Source organism: Gorilla gorilla, chromosome 18 (genome assembly GCF_029281585.2).
Source record: "Gorilla gorilla gorilla isolate KB3781 chromosome 18, NHGRI_mGorGor1-v2.1_pri, whole genome shotgun sequence".
NCBI classification, from domain to species: Eukaryota; Metazoa; Chordata; class Mammalia; order Primates; family Hominidae; genus Gorilla; species Gorilla gorilla.
This window is the reverse complement of record NC_073242.2, coordinates 95,908,589-95,924,795: the sequence shown is the minus strand read 5'-3', so window position 1 is coordinate 95,924,795 and position 16,207 is coordinate 95,908,589. Positions and strand designations below refer to the sequence as shown.

The window sequence follows — 16,207 nt, the reverse complement described above, 5'->3', positions numbered from 1 at the left end:
TCTAGCCAGTCTTATTTTATGTTTACCTCTATCTACTTTGGATCATACTATAGATTAAATTGAGTCTTACTCTTTTTGGTTAACTTTGTAACATAGCATTTTTCTTTGCTATTGAACATTTCTAGTAAATGTGAATATTCTTGTAATAATATCCAATCCTGTGGACTTATAACATACCTACTTCTATTTTAATGTAATATTTAGGTTAAAAAATGGGCCAGGCATGGTGACTCATGCCTCTAATCTCAGCACTTTGGGAGGCCAAGACGGGAGGATCACTTGAAGCCAGGAATTCAAGACCAGTCTGGGCAACATAGCAAAATCCCTGTCTCTACAAAAATATTAAAAAATTAGCCGGGTGTGGTGATGTGTGCCTGTAGACTCAGCTACTCGGAATGGTGAGGCAGGAGGATCACTTGAGCCCAGGAGTTTGAAGCTGCAGTGAGCCAAGATCATGCCACTGCACTACAGCCTGGGTGACAGATTGAGACCCTATCTCTTAAAAAAAAAAAAAAGGCAAAAATAATATACTTGTACATTTGTCTACTACTTTATAAAAGATTTTTACATTTGTTATTTCTTTAAACATTTCTTTGTGCTTAGGAATTTTTTTTTTTTTCTTTTTGAGACAAGGCCTTGCTCTATAAATGGATAATTGGATATCTCTCTTTAACAACATAGTGTTGGAATAAATAAGAATTTTAGAGTTTTGTGAATCCTGATTTGTTGCTCTAAGAAGTTAACTGGACTCTGAGGCATTTTTTCTAACTAATCAGTTTAGCATTTTAAAGTAGGGTATGTGAGAGGCCATATCAGAGTTGCCAGTTATTTTAAAAATGGTTCTAGGCTGGGCATGGTGGCTCAAGTGTGTAATTCCAGCACTTTGAGAGGCTGAGGTGGGTGGATTGCTTGAGCTCAGGAGACCAGCCTGGACATCATAGTGAGATCCCATCTCACTATACCATGTTGAAAATAACCATGGGTTGTTAATTTAGTATTTAGCTTGTGAAGAGAAAGGCCAATCTAAAGAGTGTGTGTGTGTGTGTGTGTGTGTGTGTGTGTGTGTGTGGGGTGTGTTTTTAAACCTCTCATAGGTAGAGGGGTCCATAATCTGAAACTATGAGATGAAGATTTCCATGAAGAAAATAAGAAAGTGGGGGCTGGGTGTGGGAGCTCACACCTGTAATCTCAGCACTTTGGGAGGCTGAGGTGTGTGGATTGCTTGAGACCAGGAGTTTGTGACCAGCCTGGGCAATATGGCGAAACCCCGTCTCTACAAAAAATACAAAAAATTAGCCAAGTATGGTGGCATGTGCCTGTAGTTTCAGCTACTCTGGAAGCTGAGGTGGGAGGATCACCTGATCCTGGGAGGTCAAGGCTGCAGGGAGTCGTGATCAAGCCACTGCACTCCAGCCTGGGCGTCAGAGTGAGACCCTGCTGTCCAAAAAAAAAGGAAGGAAATGGGACCAGCTAAGAGGTCCAGTTAGATCCAGTCACCCAATCATTCATTTGCTTAATAAAATTTGTTGAATGTATATAGTGCTTAAAAATGCCAGATATGTTTATGTTTTTAAATGTAATTATGGTAACAACTCTGTGAAATAGGAATATCATTTCTATTTTACAGATGAGGATACAGAGCCTCAAAGAATTTAATCAACCTGCTTGATATCACGCATCTAATAAGTTGCAGATTCAACTTATTAACTAAGTTAATTAAGTTTAATTATTATTTTAAAAGTTGTAGTTCCTCGGTCTTTTGGCTTCAGGAAAACAATTTTTCCCGCCCATTTGTACTTATATCTTTGCCATTCTCAAACATTGATTTAAATTGAGAAAATACCTTTATCTTATAGACAAAATATAAGGAAAAAGAATATAGACAAGCATGGAAAGTGAAGACACAAAGAAAACACAAGGTGAGAAATTGATGGATCATATATCTGCAATGAGTTTTGTATTGGTAGGATGTACTGTAGATTATCTGACAGGATCCAGGAAATGAAAGAATCATTCAGCCATTTACATAAATATTGAGCACTACTCTGTGCCTGTCACATAATTTCTGGCTTCAGGAAACTGACATTCTAATGGGAAAAGACATACTGACAATTAGAATATCATGTGATAGTTGATTTAATGTCAGTGTATACAAGAATAATGGGAACCTGAGAGGACTACCATCAAAGGATGCCTGCAGGTACAGATTTCAGAATTGTTCCCAGAAAGACGGAAACTGAATCCATGGGCATGGAGGAGGTTAACCAGAGAGAAAAGGGTGGAGAATAGTGTTCAATAATATACACCATCACATAAGGTTTTAGCTGAGGAAGACAGCCCTTAAAAAAAGTCTGAGAAAAACATTTCAAAAAGGTGAAAAGAGAGTCAGGAATGTGGTATCTTGGAAATCAGAACCTTACCAGAATGCTTCATGAGAAAGAGGTTGCTTAAGAGCCTACAATGTCAAATGCCACAGCTGAGGACTGAATTTTCCACTGCATTTTGCATTTAGGATGTAATTTGTTATGTTAATGGTAAACTTAGCCCGATTGCAGTCTGTTTAGATTTGAGTGGAAAATTGAGATCTGAAGACACACAGTATGAATTGCTTACTCTTTAAGAGCTTGACTAAAGATATATGATCAGCCAGGTGTGGTGGCTCACTCCTATCATTCCAGCACTTTGGGAGGCCAAAGTGGGGGATCACTTGAGCCCAGGAGTTTGAGTCTAAACTGGGCAACACATTGAGACCTCGTCTCTACAAAAACAATTAAAAATTAACTGGGCATGGTGGTACACACCTGTAGTACCAGCTACTTGGGAGGCTGAGGTGGGAGGATCACTTGAGCCTGGGAGGTCAAGGCTACAGTGAACCACTGCACTTAAGCGTTGATGACAGAGCGAGACCCTGTCATTCATTCATAAATAAATAAATAGTAAGATATATGGCAGTAGCTAGAGGAAAGTTGTAATGTCAAGAAAGTGTTATAAAAGACAGAATTTCTGAAGAGGGAATGGAGATTGTGGAGAGGGAGAAGTTGAAAACTGGAGAGATAGGGGATAACTGTTGGTGATTCCCCTCTCAAACGATTTACGAAACCTCCAACCTCAGTCCCACATCTCACTCTCTTCCATTTTAAGTCTTTAGGTTGCTCCCAGAAGTAGACTGTGAGATAAGGATTTGAGTGCAAGTACCTTTTTTCAGAAAGTGATCCCAGGAAACACTAGCTGGAAAGTGGGAAAATGAGATAGGAAAAAGAAGACAGAGAGTATGTTATCAAATAAGTAGTTATTATGGGTAACTGGAGCTTAAGCCCACTGGGAAACTGGGAGCCAGTTTAGAGTCATGTCCCTGAGAGTCATCCCAGCCAAAGGGTGAAGAGTATTTATCCATCAGCTCCCATCAGTCAATTGTTTAGCAACAGGGTGAAGTGGTATCCAATTGTGGTTTTGATTTGCATTTGCCTAATGACCAGTGATGTTGAGCATCTTTTCATATACTTATTGGCAATCTGTCATCTTTGGACAGATGTCTATTTAAATCCATTCCACACTTTAGATTGTGATTTTAGTATTGCACTTTAAGAATTCTTTATCTGTTCTGAACACAAGCCCCCTATTTATTTGGATAACTGATTTGCAGATATTTACTTCTAGACTGGGCTATTGTTCTGCATTCTTGATAGTGTCTTTTGAGGTATAAAGGTTTAAAATGTTAAGTCCAATTTATCAAATTTTATTTGATTGTGTGTGTGTGTTTTTTTTTTTTTTTTGAGACGGAGTCTCACTCTGTCGCCCAGGCTGGAGTGCAGTGGCCGGATCTTGGCTCACTGCAAGCTCGGCCTCCCAGGTTCACGCCATTCTCCTGCTTCAGCCTCCCAAGTAGCTGAGACTGCAGGCGCCCACCACCACGCCCGGCTAATTTTTTGTATTTTTAGTAGAGATGGGGTTTCCCCATGTTAGCCAGGATGGTCTCGATCTCCTGACCTTGTGATCCACCTGCCTCGGCCTCCCAAAGTGCTGGGATTACAGGCGTGAGCCACTGTGCCCAGCCTGATTGTGTTTTTTGTATTCACTTCAGTGTTTGCTGGTTTATTTTATTCAGGAGGTATTGAAGGAACTAGGTTACTTTGCCTAGAGAAGATAAAAACCAAGGTGAAACATGATAGTTGTTATGTCAGGAGATGCTTTGGCTGGAAGGGAAGGATTATGATAGGAGATACCAAAGTATGAGAAAGGCATACAGAAGGGAATGGAGGAATACGTAAAGAAGTTTCTTGCAGACCAGGCGTGGTGGCTCACACTTATAATCCCAGCACTTTGGGAGGCTGAGGTGGGAGGATGGCTTGAGCTCAGGAGTTTGAAACCAGCCTGGGCAACATGGCAAAATCCCATTTATACAAAAAATACAAAAATTAGCCAGGCGTGGTGGCATGTGCGTGTATTCCCGGCTACTTAGGAGGCTGAGGTGGGAGGATCCCTTGAGCCCAGGAGGTTGAGACTGCAGTGCCCTGTGATTGCACCACTGCACTCCAGCCTGGGCGATATAGTGAGACCCTGTCTCAAAAGAAAAGAAAAGTCTCTTGTATCCTGCCTGCATTGTGCCTAGAACTGAAAATCATTATGCTCCATCAAAAATTTTCTTTGGCATGTTGATGTGGCTTATTGATATCCATAGTCAAACTTACCTTCTTATAGTGTCTGTTAGTGTACAAAATGATAAATAAATATTTGCTATTGCTAAAAGCATCTTAGTGATAACCTTTGTACTATGGTTTTTCACTAACAAATTTTGTCATGAATTATTTCATTGAAACAAATTGACAGTTGAATTTCTTTCAAGAGTGAGACTATGGCCGGGCGCGGTGGCTCACGTCTGTAATCCCAACACTTTGGGAGGCCAAGGCAGATGGATTGCCTGAGCTCAGGAGTTCGAAACCACCCTGGGCAACATGGTGAAACCCTGTCTCTACTAAAATACAAAAAATTTAGCTGGGCGTGGTGGTGCACACCTGTAATCCCAGCTACTTGGGAGGCTGAGGTGGGAGAATTGCTTGAGCCCGGGAGGCAGAGGTTGCAGTGAGCCAGGATTGTGCCACTGCGCTCCAGCTTGGGTGACAGAGTGAGACTCCATTTCAAAAAAAAACCAGGCCGGGTGCAGTGGCTCATGCTTGTAATCCCAGCATTTTGGGAGGCCGAAGCAGGTGGATCACCTGAGGTCAGGAGTTTGAGACCAGCCTGGCCAATATGGTGAAATCCCATCTCTCCTAAAAATACAGAAAATTAGCCGGGCATGGCGGTGGGCACTTGTAATCCCAGCTGTTCGGGAGGCTGAGGCAGGAGAATCACTTGAACCTAGGAGGCAGAGGTTGCAGTGAGTGAGATAGCACCACTGCGCTCCAGCCTGGGTGAGAAAGCGAGACTCCATCTCAAAAAAAAAAAAAAAAAAAACCAAACCGCAAAACAAAGAGTGAGACTAAGTACTGTATTGATTGATGATACATCTTAATTTCTCTTAGTGTGCTCCTCTATATTATATCCACCCTTCATCCTATATCTTTCAGAACTCTAAATTTTTTTTGTTTTGTTTTTTTGATACAGAGTCTTGCTCTTATTGTCCGGGCTGGAGTGCAAAATAAAATAAAATTTTATAAAATAAAATAAAATTTTAAAAATAAATTGAGTAGTATAAAGTCTACAGTAGTGTACAATAATGTCTTAGGCCTTCACATTCACTCACCACTCACTCGCTGATGCACCCATAGCAGCTTCTGGATATATCTTCTAAAAAAAAAGTCTGTATTATAGCTTTTCTATGTTTAGATGTGTTTAGATATACAAAAATTTGCCATTGTATTACAATTGACTATATTATTCAATACAGTAACATGCTGTGTAGGTTTATAGCCTAGGAGCAATAGCTATCCATACAACCTAGATGTGTAATAAACTCTACCATCTAGGTTTGTGTAAGTAAAGTCTATGATGTTGATACAATGATGAAATCAACTAATGATGCTTTTCTCAGAATGTATCCCCATCATTAAGCAACACTTGGCTGTACAATCTATTTTTATGTATTAAAGAGTTATCTGGAAAACTTAGTTCACTTATTCTAGTAGCTTTCTGTAGATTCCATCCAGTTATATAGAAGATCATGTTGTATGCAAATTCAAATACTTCCTTGCCAATTTGGGTGCCTTTTATATCTTTTTTCTTACCTGACAGCACTGGCTAGACTCTTCGGGACAATGTTATATAGGAGTGGTGATACAGACAAACATCTTTGTCTTATACCTGGTTTTAGAGAGAAGATATTCAGTCTCTCCCTGTTAAGTATGATGTTTGCTGTAGGGTTTTCAACTGTAAATGCACTTTGCCAGGTTGAGGAAGTTCCTTTCTATTCCAAATTTGCGGAATATTTTTCTTTAATCAGGGATGCATGTTGGATTTTATCAGATGCTGTTTTTACATCTATTGAGATGACCGAAAGGTTTTCCTGTTTAAGTTTTGTTACATTGATTTTTTTCAAATCATAAATCAACCTTGTATTTCTGGGATAAACCCACTTAGTCGTGATGTATTTTTATTTTAATATATTGTTGGATTCAATTTGCTAAAATTGTTTAGACTTTTTGCATGTATGTTCATGAGGGAAACTGGTCTGTAGTTTTGTTGCTAATGGCTTCCGTTTTGGTATAAAGGTAATACCAGCCTCATAGAATAAGTTGGGAAGTATTCCTTCTCTTAAACTTTTGAAAAAAATTGAGTAGAATTTATATTATTCCCTCCTTAAATGTTTGGTAGAATTTACAGATGAAACCATCTGAACCTAGAGTTTTCTTTGAGGAAAAGTTTTTAACTCTTAATTCAACTTCTTTCATAGATATAGGACTATTCAAGTTGTCTTTTTCTTCTTGGGTGAGTTTTGGTGATGTCATTTCACCTAAGTTGTTCAATCTATAGGTATGAAATTGTACGTAGTACTCCCTTAATATCTTCTGAATATCTGTGGAATGTGGTAATGCCATCTCTCTCATTTCTGATATTGGTAATTTGTGTCTTTACTCCTTTTTCCCTAATTCATCTGGCTAGAAGTTTATCAGTTTTGTTGATTCTCAAAGAACTTCCTCTGTATTTGTTTTCTGTTTCACTGGTTTCAGCTTAGATCTTTATAATTTCCTTTCTTGTACCTATATTGGGTTTAATTTGTTCTTTTTCTAATTTCCTAAGGTGGGAGCTGATGTCATTGATCTGAGACCTTTCATCTTAAATACTGTTTTTGTAGCATCCCACAAATTCTCATATGTTGTTATTTTCATTTTTATCCACTTTTTTTTTCTAAATGACAGATATTTAAACCAGTGTGGCTTTACTTAAAGAGAATAATATTTAGACTTTCTATTCCTATATTTATAAAAAGGGAAACTCAAAGAACTATAAGATGTTAATTTTAAGTTCTTTTATTTAAAGAACATTTTTAAAAAAAATACATGGTTGTTGGATTATAAAAGTAATACCTGCCTATTACTTTAAAAGTTGACCATTCCAAAGATATGTATTTAATAAGTGAAATTTGAATGGTTAGTTTATGAAATAAACCTTTTGGTTTAAAATAATGACATTTTTGTTCTTTAGAAATGAAGACTGACCTGAACTTATTATTGGAGTGTCTAAAGTATCAAATGGACAATGCTTTTTCACAAAAGGAAGCTTTGGTCACTATTCATTCAATTTGTCAACAAAACAGTAAGATATAATAGTGAATTTTTATCTATGATTCTAGTTCTTTAGTACTCTGATATATCAAATAAGCATAGTTCTTTATCTTCCATTCAGTTATTCTACATATCATGTTACGTCTTCATGTGATTTATTTTATCCCTGAAAATAAATATCATTTCTATTTTGTTTTTTTCTGCACATCCTACAGGTAATGCAAGTGTTTATTTTCGGGAAATTGGTGGTTTGATGTTTGTAAAAAATCTTGCAAAGTCAAGTGAACATAGCATGGTAAAAGAAGCAGCCTTATATACATTAGGAGCTATTGCAGAGAAAAATGGTAAAATATAAAACTTTATTTCATTATACTTTAAGCATTGTGTTATATTTTAACAGTATACTCAAAACTAATTTTATAGTTAATTTCCTTTCCTTTTTTTTTACATGTTTGAATAATTTTATCTAGCCTCCTTCCCCCCTCCCTTTCTCTCTTTCTCTCTTTCCTTCCTTTCCTTTCCTTTCGTTTCCTTTCCTTTCCATTCCTTTCCTTGCCTTTCCTTTCTTCTTTCTCTCTCTTTCTCTTCCTTTCTTTTCTCTTCCCTTCCCCTCCCTCCTTTCCCTTCTCCTCCCCTCCTCTCCCCTTTCTCCTTTGCCCCCCTCCCCTTTTTCCTTCCCTTCCCTTTTTCCTTCCCTTCCCTTTTCCCTGTCTTTTCCTTTCTCTTTCATCTTCTTTCCAGATCAAAGGATGAAGATAACCCACAACCATGTCATGTGTGGGTAAATATGCTTTGGGTATAGAAATTCACATTGGCAAGAATACTTTTCTGCAGTGTATCTAAAATGAGGTTGAATATAAACCATTGTTTTGTCAGACCAACTTTATATTCTTATATTTTTATTTATTAAATATTTCTTCATCAGCCAGGCATGGTGGCTCACGCCTATAATCCCAGCACTTTGGGAGGCTGAGGCAGGTGGATCACTTGACCTCAGGAGTTTGAGACCAGCCTGGACAACATGGTGATACCCCATCTCTACCAAAAATACAAATAATCAGCCAGACATGGTAGTGTGCACCTGTGGTCCCAGCTACTTGGGAGGCCGAGGTGGGAGATTGCTTGAGCCTGGGAGGTGGAGGTGGCAGTGATCCAAGATTATGCCACTGCACTCTAACCTGGGTGACAGACCACAGAGTAAGACCCTGTCTCAAAAAAAAAAAAAAAAAATCACCTTTTAGGAGCCAATCTTTGTGCAAGGCATTGGGGATACAGGGATAAGTAAGATATAGTCCCTGAATTTTTTTTTAATTTATTTTTAATTTTTGTGGCTATATAATAGATGTATATATTTATAGGGTATGTGAGATGTTTTGATACAGACATGCAGTACATAATCACGTCATGGAGAATGGAGTTTCCATCCACTGAAGCATTTATTCATTATGTTACACAAACAATCCAATTATACTCTTTAGTTATTTTAAAGTGTACAATTAAATTATTATTGATTATGGTGATTTTATTATGCTATCAAATAGTAAGTCTTAGTCATTCTTTCTATTTTTTTTTTTTTTTTTTTTTTTTTTTTTTAGTACCATTACCCATCACTTCCCACTACCCTTCCCAGCCTCTGGTAATCATCTATCTCCATGAGTTCAATTGTTTTGATTTCTAGATCCCACAAATAAGTGAGAACATGATGTTTGTCTTTCTGTGCCTGGCTTAGTCCTTGCCTTTGAGATAGGGTCTAATGGCTGGTTCTAGGAACTGGATGAAATGTTGATTGTATCTTTATGTCTGTATTATTTTTGTAAAATTCTGCTTGTTGCGTTATCACACACACACAAAAACTATCAGGTAGTATGATTTTTGAAAAGATTTTTATTTCTAGGAAAGTCTCAGAACATAGCACAAATATCGTTTGTCCCTCTGTTTTCTAAAGTAGGTTTCTGAATTTTCTTGAATTGTTTTTCTTGCTATGTTTTGTTACTCATCCTTTAAAGTGTTTTTTTTTTGCTAAATTTTATTTAATTTTTTATTCAGGTAAGTTTTTTATTGTAAATTCTAGGGGATTTCAGTGTGTGTTTTGGAGCCTAGATTAAGTACTTTTGATTAATATTCTGCTTCTTTGCTAATTGAGTAAGCACATATCAGTTTGTCAGAAATTTTGTTGTATGACTAATAAATATCAATTAAATGAGATTTGGTTAAGAACCATCGCCAGTTAGGCAATTTTTTTATTTTGTTCAGCATATTTTAAAGCATGTTTGTGACAATGCATTGAAATTAAAATTATATTTTATATTTCAGTTTACTGTCAGCAGACTTTGTGTACTTCAGAGTTGTTTGAAGACTTAACTTGGTTCTTATCTAATGATTCAAACATAAATTTGAAAAGAATGTCTGTTTATGTTATTTTGGTTCTGGTTTCAAATAATAGTAAGTACATTCTCTTATGACTATTTGAAAACACTTTAATCAATTTGAACAGCCATTATTAATTTTTTATTTGAGTTCTTATATCAGTTTTTTTTTGTGTGTTTTTGGAGACAGAGTCTCGCTCTGGCACCCAAGGTGGAGTGCAGTGGCATGATCTCGGCTTACTGCAACCTCTGCCACCTGGTTCAAGTGATTCTCCTGCCTCAGCCTACTGAGTAGCTGGGATTACAGGCACATGCTATCATGCCCAACTAATTTTTGGATTTTTAGTAGAGACAGGGGTTTCACCATGTTGGCCAGGCTGGTCTCAAATAGTGCTGGGATTACAGGCGTGAGCCACTGCTCCCGGCCCAGTGTCTTTTTTTAACCTCACCTCTGAGGAATACTAGTTTAAAGAAAAGTGGGTTATTAGCATGTATTTAATCATTCAATACTTATTAATTTTAAGAAATAAAGTAATTTATAGTACTTAGCGTTGAAAGGTAACAGGTTTAAAGAGAAAAAGAGAGGCATTTAATGAATTAGTTTATTTGATTTTCTGCTGAATTGACCATTTAGTTACAGTGTTTATGGTGTAAGCCAGCAATGGTTTTTATTTTGGAATAATTTTAGATTTACAGAAAAGTGGCAAAGATAATATAGAATGTTCCCATATACTTACTGCTCAGTTATTTTTTAACTCTTTAAAATTTTAATTCTTCAAACTGTTAGAAATTCTGTAAGCATTTAAAATGTTTCTAGGCCGGGGTGGTGGATCATCCCTGTAATCCCAGCATTTTGGGAGGCCAAGGTGGGAGGATCCCTTAAGCCCAGGAGTTTGAAACCAGCCTAGGTAACATACTGAGACCTTGTCTCTCTACAAAGAAATAAAAAAAAAAAAAAAAAAAAGAAAGAAAAAGAAAAATTAACTGGGTGTGGTGGCACACACCTGTATTAGCAGCTACTTGGGAGGCTGAGGTGGGAGAATTGAGTGAGCTCTGGAGGTTGAGGCTGCAATGAGCTGTGATCAAGCCACTGTACTCCAGCCTGAGTGACAGAGCAAGACTCTGCCTCAAAAAAAGGAAATGCTTCTAGGTAGGCACAGCAGGTCACATCTGTAACCCCAGCACTTGGGGAGGCCAAGGCTGTGTAACCCCTTCCCCATGTCACCCAGGTCCCAGCACAACGACCATATTCAGTAACAGCAGACTCTCTCATGCCACCCTTCCTGCTAGAGGGGAAATGTGGGCATCAATAGAGGGGGAAGTCTGGGTGGTTGTAGGGCTCAAGGCCCAAACCCCCGGGGTGTTGGGTGGGGGTAGGGCAGCCTCAGGGAAGCGAGGCATCAGGTTGTATCCTTTGAAGGGGAGGAGTCAAGCCTCACCTTCTTCTGCTAGCAGTGGCTGGTGTCTCACCCCTCTAGTCCTCTGCTATTATTGTTTCCATGGGGAGGGTCACAGACCCAGGCACAATGGTAGTCTGAGCAGGCTCAGGTAATTCAGCTAAGCCTCTTGTCAGAGAGGCCTGAGGAGGCGCCTTCTTGCCAGGCGTGCACTTAAAAAAAATGTTTCTAGATTTTATTTTGGAAAAACTAGAAAAGGTTGAATTTATTTATTTTTCCATTTTGGAACTTATCTTGATACTGCAACACAGAACCATGATGCAAAGTAAGAGTTTTGTAATTTTTAGAGGAAATTTGAATGCAATTAGTCTCTAAGCAGTAGTGACATATTTTTCATAATAATCTTGATTACAGATTTTTATCCACCGTAATTCTATGTTATACTTTGTAATACTTTAAAGTTGTTTAAAAGTTATTTATTAAAATAAAACTTAACTGTTCTTAATTTCTGCAAGACTATTTGTAAATAAAACTCATATTTTTATATGGCTATTTTTTTAAGGGACCGGACAAACACTCGTGAGAGAAACAGGTTGTATTACAGTTCTGTCACGGTTATTCAGGTAAACAAATACAAATTTCTTTTTGTTAATTATTCATTACTTAGGACCTTAACACATTTGTATTAATTTACTTTCTTTTCTTTTTAACCTAATAGGACAGTTATTTCAAAACATGAGTTGGATTTGTCAGATAAAAATGTTTTCCAGAGTTATCAGTTGTGGTCTTCAGTGTGTAGTACTCTGTGTGTCTGTGTCAACAATCCTCAAAATGGTAATTATCTGTCATGTTTAAATATAAAAATAAAGATAAAAACAAATGAAAAGTGATATTTTCTAATTGTCATATTAAATCATGATTGACTTTGTCTTCTTTCAGATGAGAATCAAATGTTTTGCTGTTCCCTTTTTCCACATGCTAATGAATGGCTAAAAAATTGCATGACACCTGAGATAATTCGCCCTATTTGCTCATTTATTGGACTCACTCTTGCAAATAACAGTAAGTGTTCGTTATTTTCTAGGTCATAGTTGAAGAAACATATTTCAAAGCGTAATAAAAACTATTGAATTTATTATTGAATCAATTGAATTCTTGTAATTTGGGTTATTTTGGATGTATTTAGACTCTTAAAGATAAGAAAATCTTAAAAGTAGATATTTTTAGAAGGATATTGGGAAGACGGTGGTAGCAGCATCATTTTTTTAATCTCCCCAGATACTCTCATAAAACGGAGAAACCAGATAGCAAGACTAAAAACCCATAGAGTGTGTTCTCTGATCGCAAGGTAATTAAATTAGAAATGAATAAAAACAAAACATCTAGAAAAGCCCCAAATATCTGGTAATTAAACAACTTAGTACTAAAATCTGTGAGTCAATGCATAAATCATAAGGAAAATTATAAAATGTTTCTAACTGAATGATAATGAAAATACAACATTAGGCCAGGCATGGTGGCTCACGCCTATAATCCCAGCACTTTGGAAGACTGAGGCAGGCGGATCACTTGAGGTCAGGAGTTCAAGACCACCCTGACCAACATGGTAAAACCCCATCTCTACTAAAAATACAGAAATTAGCTGGGCATGGTGGCAGACACCTATAATCCGAGCTACTTGGGAGGCTGAGGCAGGAGAATCGCGTGAGCCCAGGAGACGGAAGTTGCAGTGAGCCAAGATCACACCATTGCACTCCATCCTGGGCAACAGAATGAGACTGTCTCAAAAAAAAAAAAAAAAGCCAGACGCAGTGGGTCACACCTGTAATCCCAGCACTTTGGGAGGCTGAGGCGGGTGGATCGCTTGAGGTCAGGAGTTTGAGACCAGCCTGACCAACATGTGAAACCTTGTCTCTACTGAAAATACAAAAATTAGCCGGGCACCTGTAATCCTAGCTACTCAGGAGGTGGAGGCAGGAGAATCTCTTGAACCTGCAGAGGCTGAGATCACACCACTGCACTCCAGCCTGGGTGACAGAATGAGACTCCATCTCAAAAAAAAAAAAAAATTAAAAATTAAAAGAAATCTGTGGGATGCTGCAAAACAGTGTTTAGAGGGAAATTTATAGTATTAAGGCTTGTATAAGAAAAGAAGAAAGGTCTCAAGTCAATTATACTAGCTTCTGGCTGGGTGTGGTAGCTCACACCTGTAATCCCAGCACTTTGGGAGTCCGAGATGGAGGATCACTTGAGGTCAGGAGTTCCAGACCAGCCTGGCCAACGTGACGAAACCTTGTCTCTACTAAAAATACAAAAAAATTAGCCTGGTGTGGTGGTGTGCACATGTAATCCCGGCTACTCGGGTGGCTGAGGCAGGAGAATCACTTGAACCTGGGAGTCAGGGGTTGCAGTGAGCCAAGATTGTACCACTGCACTCCAGCTTGAGCAACAGAGACAGACTCTGTCTCAAAAAAAAAAAACAAAAAAAGAAAAACCAAAAAAACCATATTAGCTTCTACCTAAGAAATTAGCAAACCAAGTAAGTTAAAATAAGCATAACAAAGGAAATAATGAAGAGAAGATTAGAAATCGTGAAATAGAGAAAAATAATTGAAACATGAGCTAATTCTTTGAAAAAATCAATAAAAGTGATCCTCTAGCCAGACTGATCACAAAGTAATGAGAGAAAGCTCAGATTACCTGTGCCAGGAATGAAAGGTGACATCACTATAGATCTTAACAGATATTAAAAGAGTAATAAAAGAATAGTAGAAACAGCTTTATGTCATGACATTTAACAACTTAGATGAGTTGGACAGATTCTTTGAAAGATACAAACTACCAAACAAAGCTCACCCAAGAAGAAATAGTAACCTGAATATTCCTATATCTGTTAAAGAAGTCAAATTTGTAGTTTAAAACCTTAACACAAGCTGGGCATGGTGGCGCATGCCTGTAGTCCCAGCTATTGGGAGACTAAGGTGGGAGGATCACTTGAGCCTAGAAGTTCAAGGGTATAGTGTGCTATTATCATATCTGAGAATAGCCACTGCAGCCTGGGCAACATAGCAAGAACCCACCTCTAAAAAACAACAACAACAACAACAAAACGCAAAACAAAACCTTAGCTTAGGAAATTCCAGGCCTTAATGGTTACATTGGCGAATTCTGCTAAACATTTCAGGAAACAAACAAATAACTTCACATACATTATTCCAGGAAATAGAAGTGAGAGAAACACTTCCCAACATATAAGGCCAGCATTACACCGATATCAGAACCCAGAAACAACATTACGAGAAACTGTTGGCTAATAGCTCTATGAACATAGATGTAAAAATCCTTAACAAAATATTAACAAATCTAATTTAGCAATATATAGAAAAGATAATATGTTATGACCAAGTGGCGTGTATCCCAGGAATGCAAGACTGGTTTAACATTAGAAAATTCATCATATTAACAGTCTAGAAAAGAAGAACAATATGATAATTTCAATAGATGCAGGAAAAGCATTTGACATAATTCAACCTACATCTGTAAACTCATGGTAAACTAGGAACAGAAGGAAACTTCCTTAATGTGATAAAGGACCTCTACAAAATACTACAAGTAACACACTTAACGGTGAAAGACTTAATGTTTTCCCGTTGAGACTGGAAAAAAGACAAGAGACTAGGTGTAGTGCCTTATGCCTATAATCCCAGCACTTTGGGAGGCTGAGGCAGGAGGACCACTTGAATCTAGGAGTTCAAGACCAGCCTGGGCAACATAGAAAGACCCTGTATCTACAGAAAAATTTAAAAACTAGCCAGGTGTAGTGGTTCACACCTGTAGTCTGAGCTACTTGGGAGGATTGCTTGAGTCTGGGAGGTCAAGGCTGCAGCGAGTTATGATTGTGCTATGGCACTCCAGCCTGGGCAACAGGGAGATCCTGTAACACACGCCCCAGCCACACACACAGTAACAAAAATAAAAAAGATATATAATACTCTGGATTGTAAGACTCAACACTGTAAGAACGTCACTTTCAAATTCATCTCTAGATTCACGGAATTCCCAAGCAAAATCCCAGCAGATTTTTCTCTAGAAATTAACAAGCTGCTTCTAAAACTTACATGGAATGCAAAGGGCCTAGGATAATTGAAACTTTTGGGGAAAAAAGGATAAAACCGTAGGACTATGTTGCCTGATTTTAATACTTATACAGAAATCAAGAAAGCGTGGCATTGGTGTAGGTATAGACTTACAGATTCTTTTTTTTTTTTTTTTTTTTGAGACAGAATTTCACTCTAGTTGCCCAGGCTGGCGTGCATGGTACAGTCTCGACTCACTACAACCTCCACCTCCCAGGTTCAAGTGATTCTCCTGTCTCAGCCTCCTGAGTAGCTGGGATTACGGGTGCCTGCCACCAAGCCTGGCTAATTTTTGTATTTTTAGTAGAGATGGGGTTTCACCATGTTGGCCAGGCTGGTCTTGAACTCCTAATCTCAAGTGATCCTCCCGCCTTGGCCTCCCAAAGTGCTGGGATTACAGGCAGGAGCCACCGCACCTGGCCTCGTAGACTTACAGATTAAGGAAACAAAAGTGAGAGCCCAGAAATAGACTCATACATATATTGTTGTTGATTGTCTACAAAGATGCCATTGCAATTCTGTGGAGGAAAAGATATTTTCAACAAATAATTTTAGAAAAAGTGGGTATCTATATGCAAAATGTGAATCCA

At 38.0% G+C, this 16,207-nt stretch overlaps 1 protein-coding gene across 18 annotated transcripts in view; it reads left to right on the top strand.

The window, feature by feature from the left end:
* Positions 1-16,207, top strand: part of TERB1 (telomere repeat binding bouquet formation protein 1) — a 45,845-nt gene that overhangs the window by 2,925 nt on the left and 26,713 nt on the right. For 15 of the 18 annotated variants that reach the window (XR_008672703.2, XM_019012422.4, XM_055366096.2 and 12 more), the window contains 7 exons: positions 1,857-1,919; positions 7,639-7,749; positions 7,934-8,062; positions 10,032-10,160; positions 12,044-12,104; positions 12,200-12,315; positions 12,421-12,543. Coding sequence is in view for 17 of the 18 variants with exons in the window: in XM_019012422.4 (XP_018867967.2) it covers positions 1,889-1,919; positions 7,639-7,749; positions 7,934-8,062; positions 10,032-10,160; positions 12,044-12,104; positions 12,200-12,315; positions 12,421-12,543 (700 nt within the window). In the remaining variant the exon portion in view is untranslated. The remainder of the gene's footprint in view (positions 1-1,856; positions 1,920-7,638; positions 7,750-7,933; positions 8,063-10,031; positions 10,161-12,043; positions 12,105-12,199; positions 12,316-12,420; positions 12,544-16,207) is intronic. The other 3 variants (XM_055366107.2, XM_055366095.2, XM_063700270.1) reach the window with 2 other exon arrangements.